The sequence below is a fragment of the Theobroma cacao genome, chromosome 6, assembly GCF_000208745.1.
Source record: "Theobroma cacao cultivar B97-61/B2 chromosome 6, Criollo_cocoa_genome_V2, whole genome shotgun sequence".
In the NCBI taxonomy this organism is placed as follows: Eukaryota; Viridiplantae; Streptophyta; class Magnoliopsida; order Malvales; family Malvaceae; genus Theobroma; species Theobroma cacao.
In genome coordinates this window covers 681,152-699,274 of record NC_030855.1, presented here as the reverse complement: position 1 = coordinate 699,274, position 18,123 = coordinate 681,152, and the positions used below count along the sequence as shown (strand labels likewise).

The following is an 18,123-nucleotide window of genomic DNA, read 5'->3' as shown; positions in this document are numbered from 1 at the left end:
AATTTTAAATCTAAGGATGATTAAATTTGTTCTAAATTAGCATCCGAACATTTAACTCAGTGGTTGGTGCATAATTCTCCTACTTTAGAGTAAGATTCAAATCCCCTCTTCTCCAATTACAAAAAAAAAAATCTTAAATTAAGGATCTTTTTAAACCTAAATTAAAATTTAAATGTTCTATTTGAAATTAATAAAAGGTAAGCACTTGTTTAGGGTTTATGTCTGAAAATACTAGCATGGCGGGAAAAGGGGTAAAGAATAAAAAAATCCGAGCTCCATAATTCCCTCCACTCGGGTGGCCTGGGTGAGCCATTCCAGACAGTAATGTCAAATTCCACCATGCAAATTTGAAGTCCATGGCGTAGTCTCTGAAGAAACATGCTTAGTATTTGACGTACTCGAGAGATGTACCAGAGAAATCTACGATCAATCTGTAAGCTCATTGCGCCACTCACAAATGTTCATACCACCACCTCCCAACACATTCCAAGACCTTCCGAATTTCCCACAACCCAACTTGCCTCATTCTTGCAATCTACTTCTTTTCCTTCAAATCTTCAACAAGGCAAACAAGTTCACGCCCGGCTCATCCTCAATGAAATTACTACCACCGATCCCCTTCTTCTTGCTATGTATCTTCGTTGCGGTAGCTTCAACGATGCCAAGAACATGTTCTATCGGATTGATTTGGGGTGTGTAAAGCGTTGGAATTTGATGATCAGAGGGTTGGTTAAGATGGGTTGGTTTCATCTTGGCTTGTTGTTTTATTTTAAGATGCTGGGTTGTGGGGTTTCTCCTGATAATTTTACTTTCCCTTCTGTAGTGAAGGCTTGTAGTGGTTTAAATAATGTACGATTTGGTACCTTGATTCATGAGGCGATTATGTCGATGGGTTTCGAAGTGAATGTGTTTGTGGGTAGTTCTTTGATAAACTTGTATGTAGAGAACGGTCATGTTGATCGCGCTCGTACATTGTTTGATAAAATACCGGTGAGAGATTGTGTTTTGTGGAATGTGATGCTTAATGGTTATGTTAAGTGCGAGGAATTAGATAAAGCTATGGAGATTTTTGAGGAAATGAGGAAAGGTGAAACAAAGCCAGATGAAGTGACATTTGCCGCTATTTTCTCTCTGTGTGCTTCGGAAGGAATGGTGGATTTTGGTACTCAGCTTCATGGCCTTGTTGTTTGTTGCGGCTTGGAATTTGATTCTGTGGTGGCAAACGCACTTTTGTCTATGTATTCAAAATGTGGGTGGTTGTCTGATGCTCATAAATTGTTTGGAATGATGCCTCAGGCCGATTTGGTGTCTTGGAATGGAATGATTTCAGGGTATGTACAGAATGGGTTTATGCAAGATGCTTCATGTTTGTTTAATGAGATGATATCTTCTGGTCTGAAACCAGACGCAATCACCTTCTCAAGTTTTCTTCCAGCTGTTACTGGGTTGGGATGTTTCAGAAAAGGCAAGGAAATTCATGGATATATATTAAGACATGGAGTGTCATTGGATGTGTTCTTGAAGAGTGCACTTATTGATGTATACTTTAAGTGCAGGGATGTGGAGATGGCACGCAAGGTTTATAACCAAAGAACCGAGGTTGATGTTGTCATGTGCACAGCTATGATATCAGGATACGTGCTTAATGGGATGAACAATGATGCCTTAGAGATTTTCAGGTGGTTACTTAAAGAGAAAATCAGGCCGAATGCTGTAACATTGGCAAGTGTTCTACCTGCTTGTGCAGATTTAGCTGCATTAAAAGTGGGGAAGGAATTGCATGGTTATATCATCAAGAATGGGCTTGATTGTGGCTGTCATGTGGGAAGTGCTGTCATAGACATGTATGCGAAATGCGGAAGGCTGGATGTCACTCATGATATTTTCGGAAGATTGTCTGAAAGAGATTCTGTTTGCTGGAACTCAATGATTACAAGCTGTTCCCAGAATGGAAAACCAGAGAAGGCGATTGATCTTTTTTGTTGGATGGGGAGTACTGGAATGAAGTATGACTGTGTGAGTATATCAGCAGCTCTTTCTGCTTGTGCTAATCTACCTGCACTACATTATGGGAAAGAGATCCATGGGTTTATGATTAAAGGTTCATTCTGCTCCGATCCATTTGCTAAGAGTGCACTCATAGATATGTATGCCAAATGTGGAAATTTGGGTTCTTCTCAGCATGTGTTTGACATGATGGAAGAGAAGAATGAAGTTTCATGGAACAGTATCATTGCTGCTTATGGAAACCATGGCCGCCTTGAAGATTGTCTTGCCCTGTTTCATGAGATGTTGAAAAATGAAATTCAGCCTGATCATGTCACGTTTTTAGCTATAATATCAGCTTGCGGGCATGCTGGTAAAGTTGATGATGGAATTCACTACTTCCAGAGCATGACTGAGGAATATGGAATCACAGCAAGGATGGAACATTATGCATGTGTTGTAGATTTATTTGGACGCGCTGGTCGTTTGAATGAAGCCTTTGAAACTATAAAGAGCATGCCATTCTCTCCTGATGCTGGTGTGTGGGGTACATTGCTAGGAGCCTGTCGAAATCATGGCAATGTTGAGCTCGCTGAATTTGCTTCAAGACATCTTTTTGATCTGGACCCACAAAATTCTGGTTACTATGTACTGCTTTCCAATTTACTTGCTGATGCTGGACATTGGGGGAGTGTACTGAAGATAAGAAGTTTAATGAAGGAAAGAGGAGTTCAGAAAGTACCTGGATACAGTTGGATAGAGGTCAACAACACCACCCACATGTTTGTTGCTGCAGATGAAAGTCACCCACGGTCTTCACATATTTATTCATTGCTGAAGACTCTTCTTCTAGAGCTGAAAAGAGAAGGATATGTTCCTCAGCTTTATCTTCCAATGCATCCACAGCATATGGTGTCATGACTGTCATATCCCCCTTTGTGCTGCCAACTGGATCATAGATAAAAATGTTAGCCTGTGAACCATGGGCAGTGTTGGCAAATCAGCAATGTAAGTTTTTGATATATGCTCGTATAGCTTTGATTTTTCTTTTGATGTATACATCTTGAATTAGGGAGCTCAAAGATGATGTGTGTGATAACAGGTAAGCATGTGAGAAAGTAGGAGGACAATCAGTTTTGACAAGAAAAAAGTGAGTTAAGATTAAAGCATCTTGGTATGAAGGCAAAGATTAGAACATTATTGACATAAAGTAATGATTTGGAGGATCAGGAAATAACAAGACTTGTAGTCTAGAAAAATAAAATACTGAGAGTAGGCAAAAGTAATGAGAGTCAAATGTTCCTGAATTTGTACTCAGAAGAGGTATTTATAAAGTTACAGGTTAAGCTTGCAGCAATGTAATGCCTGCTTGAAGTAATTTATTTATCTATTTAAATACAAGTATGAAATAAGTGTTTAAGCTGATTGCATATAAGGAGCTAACTTCCAGAAATGCTCCACCTGTGTTGGAGCCCATAGGTAAAGATGGAGCATCCTGAAAAAGTCTTTCAGGAAAGCTGAGTTCTCCTCAATGAACATTGACCATGCCCAGAAGTCAAATCTCGTTAATTCCCATATAACCCCTTCGTAGAGGAAATTGCTGATAGACTTCTAATTCTCATATATAAATGGAGGCTTGTATATACTAAAAAAGCAATAGGCAGGACAGGGTCCCCCTACATAGTATAGCTCAGAGGACCTGTGTTTCCTTCAATACCATCTGATTGTTAATCTCACATTTGATGCATGTGCCATCTCATTTTTCAGCACACTCTGTTGCTGATTGTTCAAATATTCTCAGAACTTCATTTTATACTTCAAAGAACTCTAAATAATAATAATAAAACCCAAGGTTCCGTTTTCACTCCAAAGAACTCTATTTCCCCTTTCTAGAGCATTCGATATGTAAGAATTGCCTACATACTTCATGGCATATGTCTACTAGGCTTAATCCCTACAAAGTTACTTGTCAACATTGTTTCCTTGGAATTGCTATAATCTTGTATGATTTTGTTAATTGCCTAGTGTATAGGTCTTTTTGATGAGGGGTGAGGCAGTGCAAAAACTGGGTAAATATGATGAATCAGAGAGGGAAATAGATTATCAGTTTTTATAATCTTACTTTCTCAACAAAGACTAGTGACTTCTGTAAGCTTGGGGAAATAGTAATCAGATTTTTGTAATTTTCTTAAAAACCGAAGTGTTATATATATGTTGAGATATCATTGTAATCTTATGGTACTTAAATGCTTGTTTGCAATTGATCCATTAGATCAACATCTGTTAGTTTTCATGAATAGATTTTTTTTTTATTTTCGCTTAAATTCCAAATTTTCTTTAATGTTTCAGAATTTTGTCTTTCTAGGGGAATCAACATTGCAAAGCAGAGGTGACAAAGAACAATTTTCAAACTGTCTAAAATACAAAATGTGCTGCTTTTGTGCTTTCTGTCAAAGCTTAGGAGTTATGGAAACCATATCGGATCATGTCCCCACCTCTCCCCTTTGCCCTCCCCACAGGCATAGCTCCCATATTTGCTGTTTCAGGCACAGGTACCCCAGCAGCAAGGCTGGTGAAAAGGTTAAAGGCTAGGTAAGACATCCTACTTTTTTAAATTTGTAACTCATCCAATGATCCCATGCATCTAATGTTGTTAGCTAGTGTGGAGATGAGTTCATTTCGTCTATAATTAATTGTATAGAATTATAAAATCTCAATCATTCATGAGTATGGGGTCCACTTGAGTTCCACATAAATCCCAAGTTTATCTCTGGAAAACTCATGGTTGGGGTTGTAGTGAAAATAATTGTAGGCTATATAGATATAATATCTTTGTAAAATAAATAAATAAAGGCAAAATAGTTTAAAAATATACTAAAATAAAGTTGGAAAAACATAAATGTATATATTTTTTAGTTTCCATATAATCACTGTGGGAAGATTTTAAAAATTAAAGAGCAAATAATGTACAGAATATTGATAAACATCCTAAAAATTACATACAAATCATAGGCTAGGCACTTGATTTGTTTATAATTGGTTTGCTATTATATTAGTTTTTATAATTGCATGCCTGTTCTCATACTTATTAAATATTTCTAAGCTCGTTTTATGATAAATAATCACTGAATTTCTCACCTATGAGGAAATGAACACTGATCAATTGTAAATTTATGCTCTTTAAAAGTCAGCAAAAGTAAAAACAATCAACAAGCCATTGCATGTCATAACTAATATTGCGAAGATTACTGGCATATGCGTAATACTGTTATCAGCTGTCCTTAAATCGATTTTTAATAAAAGTATAAAAATTAATTTCATTAAGATAAAGTATACATGTCCTTCAGAGGGATTTTTATTTCTGCATGACCATGCCATCAAAAAAAAAAAAAAGTTACTACTTCCGACCTTAAATGAATTTCTATCTTTCTCTTTTAGGATGTTTCAAAGTTATGTCATATTTAATTTTTTAACCACTTAACACTCTTACTTTTTCATATTTTATAACCTGCTTTTTGATCTGTCAAGAACTTGACTCTTACATGTATCCTCGCTCTTTTGTCCTTCATGGCATATTCCTCCATTTTCTCTCTAAAACTTGGAGAATTTTGCTACATTCTTGTGTCATATTTCATTTTGCTTACTTTTTGTATATATTATATGGTGTTAATATAAAGGAATCCAAATACCACCAAGCTTTGTTGCCTAAAGCGATGACCAGACTCCCTGTTTCTTGCACCTTATCCCATTATTATTTTAAATTTACAATAGCTTTCTATTCTTTCATACTTTACTGATTGGAATAATAGATTAATAGGCCTGCTGTCTAACACTTTCCAGCTATGTTCTAGGTAATTACAAGCAAATGAGAGAGAAGGGTGTGTGTATGCAGACCTGAAAGAAAGACATGTTTAAAGTGAGTAAATATGTGATGTTTGCATTATCTGTCAAATTATATATTCTTTGGAGCATTAATGTGGCATAAGAAATTGGAGTGCAGAACGTTTCCTCCAGCTAATGGGGAATCATGCCTGAAAATCAGACCCCAGGTACAAAGTTTGGTAGGTTGCTCTCTGATCGAACTTTTGAGAGTTGCATTGTTACCATGTAAAATCTGTTTGCAGGAAAATGTTCCCCAGGCCCAGGCATAAAATGCTGCTTACCTAAAGGAACACATTTAGAAACAAAACAGGGTGGAGGTCATTTTCTAGAATAAGAGGACAGAGACTCTCCCAAGTAACATGTGTTATGGTCATGGACATGAGTATTGACATCAAATTTTCACATATGCATGCATGACATGCATATATGATGTTAGTTAAGTGACATAGGTGTTGCCTGTGTTTGTATGTAGGTTAATTTAATATAAACTATATGCATCTTTACTCTGATTTCTACTTGAGACTGCCTGATACATATATGTACGGATGACATGAGTATTGACATCCAAAAATATATATTTATTTATTTGTTTGGAAAAAAAATTAAAAATTATATATACAACATTAGAAAACTAAAGAGTTGTACATTGTTAAAAAAAGAAAGTGAACATAGTTTTGGGATGAACTAAAAAAAGGATGAATATTTAATAAAAAATCAAAATTTAACAATTGAATTTTTTTCTTATCAAGTTCAATTTTGGTGAAAAGGAGATTCATATTTGGTTCATTGAATAAGAGAGATACATACACTTACCGTTAAGTTAAATATACATACATAAAAATTTTACTTTTTTAAAATAGTAAAAATGTAAAATTTTATTTTTGTACAAAATGATTATATATGAATACATGTAATACATATTACTATCTTTGAATATATGTTCATAAAAATTGTAGTAATAACAATCAAATGAAATCTAAAAAATGTAGGAAATAAAAAAGTTAAGAAGGAGGCCTGGAAAGTAATGGTAAACATGTTAGCACTAATAAGTAATGATGACAAATGGTGATTAATTGGAGGAAAAAAATGTCTCCAAATCAAGCAGGATCCTTTCTCCACCACAACTTTTAATCTAAAGAGAGGAATTGTCAGAATGAAGTCTGTCTTACAAAGCATATTCTGCATTTGTGGATGTCAAATGATGTCTGGAAATATAAGTGACATCACTTGGTAGACAAGATATATACCCCATCTTTATAAGTTGACCTTTCTTTTGCAGCAATCCTGGAAGAGGATTTCCTTCAGTAACTAAATTTACCATGAAAGGAAGGGGAAAGGAAAGAAAGAGTTTTGTCTGTTTTGAAAGCTCGCCAAATAACCTGGAACCCCCACCAATCTTACTTATGCTGTCTTTGGTAAGAGGAAAAGATGAAGGAAGGAAAGGGGTAGAACCAAAACCTACTTTCTTTCCATCCTTTCCTTCGTTTGATAGATAGGCGCATTCGTGCAGACACACATACATATAAATATTATAAATATATATGCATTTATATAGTTTAATATTTTTTCGATTTTACATTTCACTGCAAACTCTTATCTTATTGTAAACAAAATATAGTAGTTTGATCTTGATGCATATATGAAGTTTTTTCTAGGATTCATGAATTCATATGTATGGTGGTTTATTATATGATTGCTACATAGAAATTATGTAATTGGAATGTTACTGCTTCAATATGACATGATATTGTAGAAGTTATTTGTTAGTTACTCTTATTCCTTTTAAGATTTACTACCAATATTAATAAATATTGTTAATTTTAATATTAAATATTATATGATATAAGATATTTAGGGTAACTTGGACCATTCAAACCTAGAATTAATTCTAATTAAGATGATGTTTAAGTTTAAGTTTGCACAATATTAGTTTCAAGACATCCACCCAAACCATATTCACTCCAACATTTCGAAAAATAAAGATTATTTATAGGAATATGTAAAGGGATTTTCCTTTTAATGCATATATATATATATATGTATATAAAGTTCAATTACTTTATCTCTAAATTATTTTAATTTAATTAGATATAAATCATTATAACTCATATAATGACTTTTTGATTGGTCAAATTTTGAATTTTTGAGTTTTGATTTGTTGAATTTGAATTTTATTTCTAAGTTATCTTATTTTATTTAGAGATACTTGAATGATCAAATTATGATTTAATTTTTAAATTATCTTAATTTTTACAGATAAATGACCAACGGGTAAATTTTAATTGACCAAATTTATATATTATTTTTAAATTAACTTAATTTATTTAGACATAAATTAGATGACCAATAAGTGAATTTTAATTGATCCAAATTACATGAATTTTAATTACTTCAATTATGTATCTCTAAAATAATTTAATCAATAAATTAATTGTTTTATAATTAATTATATAACTATTTTTCATTATGTTCTCAAGTTCATGACACATCAAAAATTTTCTTTAATTTACAAATTTCGTACATGTGGCATTTTCGATAAAAAATTTTCTCCTTTTACACTTATTCGATAATTAAAAGCAATTTCATTTTTTTCTAACAAAGACAAAGGCCATGAATAATCTAACTTTGTTGTCTTAATTAATATTAAAATGGACTTATCACCTTATTGTTGCACTTAACATGTAAAAAATAAAACTTAAGATAAGGATCCAATTGTTAACCATTACACCCTTCTTCCACTTTCTACACAATTAATTAATTCTTTAGCAAGTCGATTATTGAATTTAATAACTTATTCTTCGTACCCGAAAGGTATTAAATTTTTAATAAAACGAATTCGTACATACGAAAGCTAAATTAACAGCATATTTGTACCCTAAATATATACGAAAATGATTAAATTTTAATAAACTGATCGATTATTGAACTTAACAACGTATTCGTTTATTTAAATTTAACTTATTCATACTCTTAAATGTATACAAAAACTATTAAATTTAACAATGTATTCGTACCCTAAGTATATACAAATATGTATAGGAATTTTCGAGTTAATTTGATGACTATGTCATATCATGATGTGTCTTTTGCTATGTATTTTTTATTGATTAAGACTACTATGATATCATCAACTTAATGTAACCTAAAATTGGATGGCTTATGGATGGCCATGGTTTCTTCAAATGTCAAAGGCAATAATATGCAATGAAATTAATTAGGCATGCAATCATATACACCACAAGACATGTAATGCAAATCCCAACCTCACAAGAAATTATCAGCTCTCATGTAGAAATTTCAACGGAAACTAACAGGCAAAGCATCTAAGTTTATGTATGAACAAGATTTGATCCAAAAACATAAAACCCACTACACTTGATTCAGAAAAAAGTCTCAAAATACATGCATTACACTAGTAAATTAAGTAGCAACATCTTCATCATTGATTAACCCTAGACTAGATATGAGTCCTTCATTTTTACACCTGAAGCAGTGATCATCATCCAAAGATCTAGTTTAACACAGACAGTGCAATCATGGAGCCTCCACCACCCAAACTGTTTCCTACAGCCATAGCCCGCTTTGCCTCAGAGGATTGCCCTGAGACTCCTTGCTGAAAATGGTTGCCAATCTCATACGTATCAGTAGCTGTTGACTGTATCTGCTGCTGCGGTTTCTTTCTCTTCTTTTTCTCATAAGCTATGCCTCTAGCCTTAGCCTGAACGTCCCGCACTTCCCTCAGGTACAGCCTCACAGCACGAGCACCAAAAGGGTTCAGCTCTGGTTGGCCTCCGTTTTCTTCGAAGGCTGCACGGAGGCGGCCGATGAGAGCATCCAAGCTGCCCCAGGCTTGCCTGAGAGGGCAAGGGCAGGGCGCTGGAGGGTGAGGGTGACCAAAGAAGGGACAATTCTGAGTGTGGACTTTGGTTTTCCCGAACTGATCGAGGTACTTGAGGAATTCCAGGACGTGGGCTCCGCTGCAGCGGGAGAGAGCCAAGGGGGGACGATGGTTCCTCAGGTACTGCCCAAACGTGTTCCAGTCACGCCGCTTCTGAGACTCGTAACGGCTTAAAGGGAGCGTTGGTTGTGGCGATGGTGGCGAAAGCACTGACACCGAACTGCTGCTGGACTTGTCCGAGACGCATGCGGGGGCAACAGCGGCCGACATAGTACTTAACCAGCGTTCCCAAGTGTAGTGCTACCGCTACCTAATTTAGGGTCGTCTATGAAATGAAGAAAAGCAACATGCAGGTGCAGGTAAAAGATCAGTTGATGGCTCCCAAAGAAACTGAACTCAAAGAAAAGCAAAGAGAGAAAGGGAGGAGGATATAGTTGTGGTGGAGGAGGTGAGAGCCATGATCTCAGTATAAGAATATTTATATTATTACAACTACAAAAGTGGGTGATGAAGAATTAATGGAAGAAGAGGGAATGAGAGAGAGAGAGGAGACAAGAGGGGGCCCCTAGAAAAGAAAACCAAGTCAGGGAAGTGATGACAGTTTGAATATCACTTCAATACATCTTCTCAATCAAAAATACAAACCCATTTTCCCCCCCTTTCCTTTCCTTTCCTTTCTTCTTTGGTTATATTTGTTTCTCTCTTACTAGCTGGAAATGGTGTAACATTCTTCTCCCAACCTTGTTGCTAGATTGCGTCTTTGCCCACTTTCCCCATTTCTTATATTGGTTTTCAATCTTTATTTGGCATTTGATGGAATAGAGCTCATGCACATGCATCTAAAATTTACCAAGGAAATCAACATGGAAGGTTAGCCAATTGGGGGCATATATCATCACATCCTTCCTGTTTCATGCAACAGATTACATTTTATGGTCAAATGCTATATGTCTCATGTGGGATGCCAAATTGTGCTGTAATCTAATGTCATTGATTTAGTTTATAATCTATACAATTACTTAATTACGTTAATAATTCAAATCAAAATCATATGTTTCATTTCAATTATTGAAAACAATATTGTAAATGCATATGAAGATGAACTCTATCTCAACATTACATGATCAAATGAACAAGAAATAGAAAGATATAAAAATCACAATAAAGGCCAATATTGACCCTTTATCCACATTCAATTAGGTCTACCAAACTTTCATTTTTCTTTTCTTTGCTTTAAGTTGTCCTGGTGATTTTTGGAGTTAATGAAAGGTGGAAAAAGAGAAAGAATGGTATGACTACAAGGTAGCAATTATTTAGAAGGTAAGGCCAAATGCAGGAGGGGGTGATAAGTTGTTGATTTGATGGAAAGAACTGTGCTATTGTTACATCTTGTCAAAATGTCAAATCTATGACGCTCAGAGCTCTGTGGATGAGATTCAATCAGTCACATACAAGGGGAAGAGGTAAAGCGTGAAGACTGTGCATTTGATTGCCTGATTTAGCAATGGCACCGCACGTGGGTCCTCTCTGCTCCCCCCTCACGCCTGCCAGAACCCAGCTGTGTGCCCTGCTGTACTGTATTTTCTTTATTCTCACTACTACACCTATGACTAGTATTAGTATGCAACATTTGTACAATGAATTCGGTATTCAAAGTGTGAAGGATTACTCTGAGAGAGAGAGAGACAAAGGGTATAAGTAAAAAGATGTATAGAAGACCACCAAGAAGAAATTTTAAAGTAATTGTTGAAGTACTGAGTGTACTCTCACTAATTCTCTATTTATTTTCTTTGATTGGTCATAACATTCAATGACTATTCCAATCTTTCCTTTTACAGTGTCTTTAATGCATCCTTTTACCTATTTACATTTCTTTTCTTATTATTAAAAGAACCCTTTACTTACAGAAAGAGAAAGGACCAAGTTTTGTCTGCATCAATCACTTTTGAGTTTTGACACATGACCAGGGTAAACAATAGTAACGGCGAGGCTCATAATTACAATAAGGAGACAAAGATCAATAGGTAAAGTTCCTCACGTTTCTCCAACTTCTCATATCGGTAGATTATTTAGGGTTGCAAACTCAATGGGGGTACCGAAACCCAACACCTTAGGGCACAAGCTGATGACAACCATGCACCCAAGGCGACCCTCTCTTCCAAGAGGATTTTTTGACGTCAAATGCCATGGTGAGGTTCTTCTCTTTGCATTGAATTAAACCAAATGCTACACCGTTTGAGCCAGCTCCCCTCATATCCCTTTTTGAGTTTCATTCCTGCAAACATTCTCCACGTTAGCTATTAACACTGCATGGGACAATACGCACAACGCCTACTATCTATTGTTTACGACTAGGTATCTAATTCTTCCATTGACTCCCCCTAGCTTTGGTCTCTAAATGGCAATGGCGGCCCTTCAGAGTGCTTTTGTCATTGGTGTTCTTTTCATTCCTCCACCGAAAATTCCCTCACCCCTACCATACTCCAACGTGGTAGTTTCCACTCCCTGTCTAGAGCTAACCCTTAGGATTTGACAGTGGACCACTTACAGGCACTTTAAGCCCAACCATTACATAGGTAGCAAGTGTATCTGCATTTAAGCATTGGTTCCTTTCAAAAAAAAATCACCATTGATTTGCTTCACAATCAGATTAGAATCTCCATGTCATATACTTTTCTTTCTTTGGTGTGTTGGGATAATGATGATGACAATTGTCATCAAAGCAAGCTGAAGATCATTGAAGCGAAAAATTCACGTGATAAAGAAATGCACTAAGCTCCACTATTGATGTTAAAGTTGACTTTAATAGGGAAAAAAATGGATAAAAGTTCTTCCCTTACATCTTCAAAATGCCAGGAAAATGGGTGAAGGGTCCAATGAGTCCAACCCAAGAAGCAGAGGCTGGTGCTGTTGGGGTTCATTTGGCAATCAAAACCCAAAGTTATACCAATATGTTAAATCCTCATGGGCCATATATCTTACTTTCATAGACCAATTTAACCAGTTATTTTACATATTAAATGAAACCGGGAAGCTGCAGTTATTAATGCAAACTTGGAAGAAGCTTCAAATGCACATGTTCACTTGACCAAGCATAGTGCATTTTTACACGTAGTCTCTTCAAAATGAGCATAAACTCAAAACAAAACTCTTCCATTTCCACACACAAAACTCTCTGTAGCCAACCAATGGCCTAGTATGTCGCGTATTTGCTTTCTGCTGAAGCTTACTGAGATGGTAAGCAAAAAGATAGTTCCAACAACAACCTCCATGCCCTGCCCCAAAGAAAGAACAAAAAAAATGGTGTATCTCCCTTTTACTTCTTGTTAAGGAGGTTGGCCAGGTTTCGGAGTTCCTCAAATGCATGCATTGTTTCAGAATCAAATCCTCCTGCAAACTGCATAAACCACAAAAGAAATCACTCTGGGTGTCGAAAACTGATCCATTTACGTACCAATAATAGCTAAACTGATCATAACCAGGGAGAGATTAATCAGTTATCAAGCCATGCACAAGCAAACGTCTAATATGTAATAACAATGCTTATATAATTATTCGATATGTAATTAAGATAATGCATATTGTTGTCCACGAAAGCTTTAATTCCTAAATGTTATTTGCTTCTCTACCATATGGCACATGTTGCCTTTGTCTTTTCCTTGCATAATACAAGCTAAACAACTCATTTTTAGTGGTAGTACAGAACATTTTTCACTAAAGGAGAAATACAGCAAGCTCAAAGTGATATATCTAGCTTTGTCTGTGGTTTGTGTTGTGTGTATGAGTTTTGTTTTAATTTATTTGCCCTCCATCTCCTATGTTTGAGCAAACCAAACCAAAGTAAATAAGAAATTAAACTTTTATTTATTTAACAAACCTGATGTATTCTGAAAGCAAATCTCACTCCTTGAAGGAGCATATAGTCCATTGAAGGATCCTTTTCCAGAGTTGCCTTCAACTGAAGTTCCATGGCTACCCTTTTCATGTACTTCTTTGCCAATTTTACTGATCCAAGCTTAATCTGAAATGAAAATTCATTGAGCCGTCTAACAGAGGAAGTCACTTAAACTACCCTGTACCAGAGCAAGTGGGGCTAATGAACGTAGAAATAGAACATTTACAGTTCTTACAATAGATAATTTTAAAGTAATAAGATGGAACAATAGAATTTTTCAGAAATAACACAAGACAAGGTTACATCAAATTATAGATAAATACCAAATATGTGACTTGTTTCCAATAGCATTGCCTCAAGTAATATTTACAAAGAGTCCTATTGAGGCATGACATCGGATTCTGCTTTACAAGTTGTTGTTAGTTCCAAATTTTCCCCCTTGAACTCTCTTTCATCAAACATAAGTACGCCGAAAAAAATATTCAACATTATAAAAGCATATGATGGGATATCTGGTTAGGTTATGTTTCAAGAAATACATACATACATGCATAGGATAGGAGTGCACATGTGCGCTTTGCTTTTCTGCTTCTCTACACTAAATATAATACCACAGGCGGACAACAAAATCAAAGCCAAAAACCAGTTCATATGAAATTTTTTTATTCCATGTGAGTGTAGATATGGAAGTCTTGTAGGAAATTGTTCTTAGCAAAAGTTGGAACATCTTAGTTATTGGAAATGACAACTTCAAGTACCTTGCTTATAATCCCATTGTCAAGCATCCAGTCTGTGGGAATTTGGAATTGCTTGCAGTTACGCATCGATGACTCTCTTGTACGGAGGAGGTTATAGACAGTGCGCTCCATCCTGGCAATTTAATGAAAATTTTCAGAGGTTTTCAACTAGTAGAAATTGGAATCTTCCAAAAGAAAAAGAACCAAAATGCTCAAAGGACAGTTTTTTAGATTCTTACTTCTCAGACAAAGCAACCATTTTCTTTAAGGCAATATCACAAGGCATTCTGGAATCATCCTTGTAGTATAAGACCTCAGACTCCAATTTCTTGAGATCTCGATACCCAAATGCTGCTTCTCGCAATGTGTCAGCTTTTTTCTCTGGCCAGGCAAAGTGCTTTAAGACCGCCCTTTCATCAACCTTCAAAAGATTTTTTTTTTTCTTTTAGAAAAAGCCATACAGCACGCATGCCAACTCATTTCAAGACACAGATATCTTTCCATCATTTCAGTGATATTTCTCATGCAGTAGATCTCTTTAAGCATAACAGATACAATGATTAGGAAATGCAAGCAAATTGTAATATTACTAAGTTCTTTTCTCCTTAACAATTAGCAACATACCAGATAGCAAAGTTCATCATCAAGCCACTTCACAAATGCCACTACATCTTCAATGTTCTGATAAACAGCATTATTGACTTCTCTTATCAACGAATTCACAAATTCTCCTTGAGTTTCGACATCTGCCTTTATCTACATAAGGAATGATTATAAGTCGTGGTTAGAACCTGGAGTAGCTGAACAACCAAGTTTGATACAGTAAACAATTTAAATACAATTTTATGTCAATAAAAGAGTTTTAAACAAAATGAGTTCCTAAAACATAAACTCAAATGCACATGTTATATGAATATTATGTTTTCATTTGGTCTCTATATTGTCCATGTAGCAGAAAATAAATAGAAAATGCAACTTGGAGCTGAAATCATTTATGTAAAGAAAATTCAAGCTCATTTATAAAAAGATTTAACTGATAGTTAGTAGGCAAGCACTTACAGCAAGCAAATGTGATGATCTGTTCTCAATTTCACCGATCATGCTGCTACGGACATTTGCAACATCTGGCACATCACATATTCCTCCATTTGTAGAATCCTTTCGAGAATCCCTCTTCATGAGTGAATGATAAAACTCAACTACTTGTGGGGCTCGCTGAACGAGTCCTGCACCACTTCTCACTGAAAACTTTGGAGGGGGAGGAGGTGGTGGTGGTGGAGGAGGTGGAATTTGTGTAGAACTTTCCTCTTTAGGTCCATTTGAAATTGAGCAGGAAGGTCTGGGAGGAGGATTTGGAATCCGCAAAGCCCTTTTCTCAACATCTAAGGAAGCTGCAGGCTTATTTGTCTCTTGGCAATTTCCAAAGAACCGCATTCTTTGAACTGAACCATACTTTTGAGAACTTAGTGGCTCTGCTTCCCTTTCCACTTCTTTTGTACACATAAAACCATCAGATTGCCTTCTCTTATTTGGTATTAACTCTTCTACATAACATTTCGATCCACTTATAGAATGTCTTCTTCCAGGACTTCTCCCCTCCTCTAAATGAACCCAATCCTTATCCACAAGATTAGCTGCACATTCTGTACTTGAAAAATCCTGGCTACTAATAGGCCATTTTTTTAGCTTTTTAATTAAACTTAATCTCATTACACTACTGTATTCTGGGCTCTTACAGCTTAAAGAGTTTGGTGTGTCAACATATTCACCCTTGCTTTGAGCTGGACTTAACGTTTTATCAAAATTCATTGTTGAGCATGAATTTCGTAATTCATCCCGTAAGCATGAATTAACCCACCTCAAGTATGCAAGCTCCTCAACCTCATTCAAGCGGCTCATTTGTAGACCTTCTACTTGTTTACTCAGGTTCTCATTGGTGTGTCTTAACATTGACGCCTCAGCTTTAATTTTCGCAACAACATCACTCTGATAAAACCAAGATGGAGAACAGCAAGAACATAGCAAAACCAAGACAATGGGGTCAAAAGCCTAAATACTCCAGAAGAAAGCAAAACAATCAAAAGCACTCAAGACAAACCAAAATACTTCCAAAATTATAGCAGTAATCAAGACAGACTACAATAAAGTAATATAAGGATTAAATAAAGACGACCACAAAACACGAGAAAGGATTATGAAAATTATCTAAACAGATTAATATTAGGAGAACCAAGTGAGCATATTGCAGTAGACTAAAAACTGACTGATCCTATGCTTAATTGCCTTGAATTATAGAGGACAATAAAGATATCTTTTTGATCTTATATTTTCTTAATTTTATGTTGCAACAATTCCTCAACAAACAAACAGAGGAATTAAAAGTTAACGAAACTACCTCATTAGCTTTGGCAAGAGAAGCCAACTCGGACTCCAAAGATGAAAGCTTGCAAGCAAGGTTCCTCTTTTGCAGCTGCAACTCCTTGTTCAACCTCCTCAACTCCACAACTTCCATTTCAAGATTCCTAATTGATTGTGGTTCCTTCGAAATTTCCAAATTGTCCTCATTCCTTTCCAAAATGGAACTCAAAGTTGCCACTTGCTCACATAAGCTGGTCTTCTCGGACTCCAACAGCCCAACTCTGTGTGAAAGATCATCTACCTCACTGTTCCTTCTTTGCAGCTGCCTTTCAAGATCCAAAACTTTAGCATTTGTTTTCCATTCTGCAAGCTCAGCTTGCAGCTTAAGCTCCCTTTCTTTCGATTCCTGAAGAAGGCTCCTAACATGGTCTAATTCAATGAACAAATCACGAGAACCCGAGGACTGTCTCCGGTGAGTTTGGTACACTTGAGGGTGAACTTGGTTTGCATTAACCGAGCAAGCTAAATCACTAATGAGTGACCTTTTAACTCTAGAATGAGAAGCCAAAGATGGGTTCTTTTGGTTTCCCGCATCAGAATTTGATATAGTCTCTTTCTTGGTTGGGACCGTGATGGTTTGAACCTTTGTTTTCTTATCAGCTGTGAAGCCCTTCACAATGTGTGAACCCCATGAAGACTTGGGTTTCGATTGATGGGTAGTAGTTTTCGTGTTATGAGACCTTGGTGCTTGATTTTGATCAGCAAATTTTGAAGCTTTGGCTCTGTTCTCTGATGGGTTTTCTTCTCTCATCGTGTAGAAAACAAGGAAAGGAAGTTTCAACAATCTTCAAGCCAAAAGCATTTGGCTTTTTCTCAGAGAAAAAGAACCCAAAAAAAAAACAAAATGGAACCCTTTTTCAAGTTCTAAAACTTTGTAAGTATTAGCTATGAATCTAACCAAAAAGGAGAAGTGAGGATTTGAAATTTGAAGTGTGAGGTGGAGCTGGCCTGGGATTCTTCTTGAACTAGAAATAGACTGGTAGATTGTGTCATCAAAGCCAGAGCTCCGTTTTCAAGAGAGCAATGTGAGAGAAAAGTGGCAGCTTTCTTTATTCTCCATTTTGAACTTTTGAAATTTGAATTGTGTCACATTAGCATCTGCACAAGGCGTGGAACACAACGGTCCCTTTTTTTTTGAGGTGTGACCCACATTAGGGTTTGGAGCTTTGGATGAAATAAAAATGGTAATCAACTCGGGTATCCGATCCGACTAAATTATATTAATATGATTTTAGATAATTATAATGTTCGAGCTCGAGGATTAAAATACCCGTTATTCGAAATTGTAGATATATTATTCGATTTTC

The 18,123-nt window shown here is 35.9% G+C and overlaps 3 protein-coding genes across 10 annotated transcripts; 1 reads left to right on the top strand and 2 right to left on the bottom strand.

Annotated features, from left to right (window-relative positions):
• LOC18595111 (pentatricopeptide repeat-containing protein At4g21300) lies at positions 238-7,533 on the top strand. Of its 7 annotated transcripts, none has more exons than XM_007022927.2 (5): positions 238-2,994; positions 4,352-4,578; positions 5,838-5,902; positions 5,987-6,035; positions 7,148-7,533. In XM_007022927.2, exon 1 carries the CDS (start codon positions 406-408, stop codon positions 2,905-2,907), a length of 2,502 nt encoding a protein of 833 aa, XP_007022989.2. In that variant the 5' UTR covers positions 238-405; the 3' UTR covers positions 2,908-2,994; positions 4,352-4,578; positions 5,838-5,902; positions 5,987-6,035; positions 7,148-7,533. The 7 variants fall into 7 exon arrangements, with proteins under 7 accessions (XP_007022989.2, XP_007022987.2, XP_017979120.1 ...); XM_007022925.2 differs by having other exon boundaries at positions 5,987-6,047; XM_018123631.1 differs by lacking the exon at positions 7,148-7,533 and adding an exon at positions 6,111-7,141.
• On the bottom strand, positions 9,133-10,372 carry LOC18595110 (protein LIGHT-DEPENDENT SHORT HYPOCOTYLS 4). The gene has a single exon (XM_007022924.2). The coding sequence runs from the start codon at positions 10,034-10,036 to the stop codon at positions 9,380-9,382; it is 657 nt and encodes a 218-aa protein (XP_007022986.2). The 5' UTR covers positions 10,037-10,372; the 3' UTR covers positions 9,133-9,379.
• On the bottom strand, positions 12,711-17,847 carry LOC18595109 (protein CHUP1, chloroplastic). Of its 2 annotated transcripts, none has more exons than XM_007022922.2 (7): positions 16,794-17,844; positions 15,458-16,384; positions 15,023-15,154; positions 14,638-14,819; positions 14,420-14,531; positions 13,644-13,787; positions 12,711-13,163 (listed from the first exon to the last, which is right to left on the bottom strand). In XM_007022922.2, the coding sequence occupies exons 1-7, from the start codon at positions 17,565-17,567 to the stop codon at positions 13,083-13,085; spliced, it is 2,352 nt and encodes a 783-aa protein (XP_007022984.1). In that variant the 5' UTR covers positions 17,568-17,844; the 3' UTR covers positions 12,711-13,082. The 2 variants fall into 2 exon arrangements, with proteins under 2 accessions (XP_007022984.1, XP_017978068.1); XM_018122579.1 differs by lacking the exon at positions 12,711-13,163 and adding an exon at positions 14,209-14,254 and having other exon boundaries at positions 13,704-13,787; positions 16,794-17,847.

Excerpts from the sequence above, each read along its gene's own strand:
- LOC18595111 (XM_007022927.2), top strand. The coding sequence starts at position 406 with ATGTACCAGAGAAATCTACGATCAATCTGTAAGCTCATTGCGCCACTC.
- LOC18595110 (XM_007022924.2), bottom strand. The coding sequence starts at position 10,036 with ATGTCGGCCGCTGTTGCCCCCGCATGCGTCTCGGACAAGTCCAGCAGC.
- LOC18595109 (XM_007022922.2), bottom strand. The coding sequence starts at position 17,567 with ATGAGAGAAGAAAACCCATCAGAGAACAGAGCCAAAGCTTCAAAATTT. Across the intron at positions 14,820-15,022 it reads ATGATGAACTTTGCTATCTG|GTTGATGAAAGGGCGGTCTT; the intron begins GTATGTTGCTAA and ends AATCTTTTGAAG. Across the intron at positions 13,788-14,419 it reads ACAATGGGATTATAAGCAAG|ATTAAGCTTGGATCAGTAAA; the intron begins GTACTTGAAGTT and ends TTTTCATTTCAG.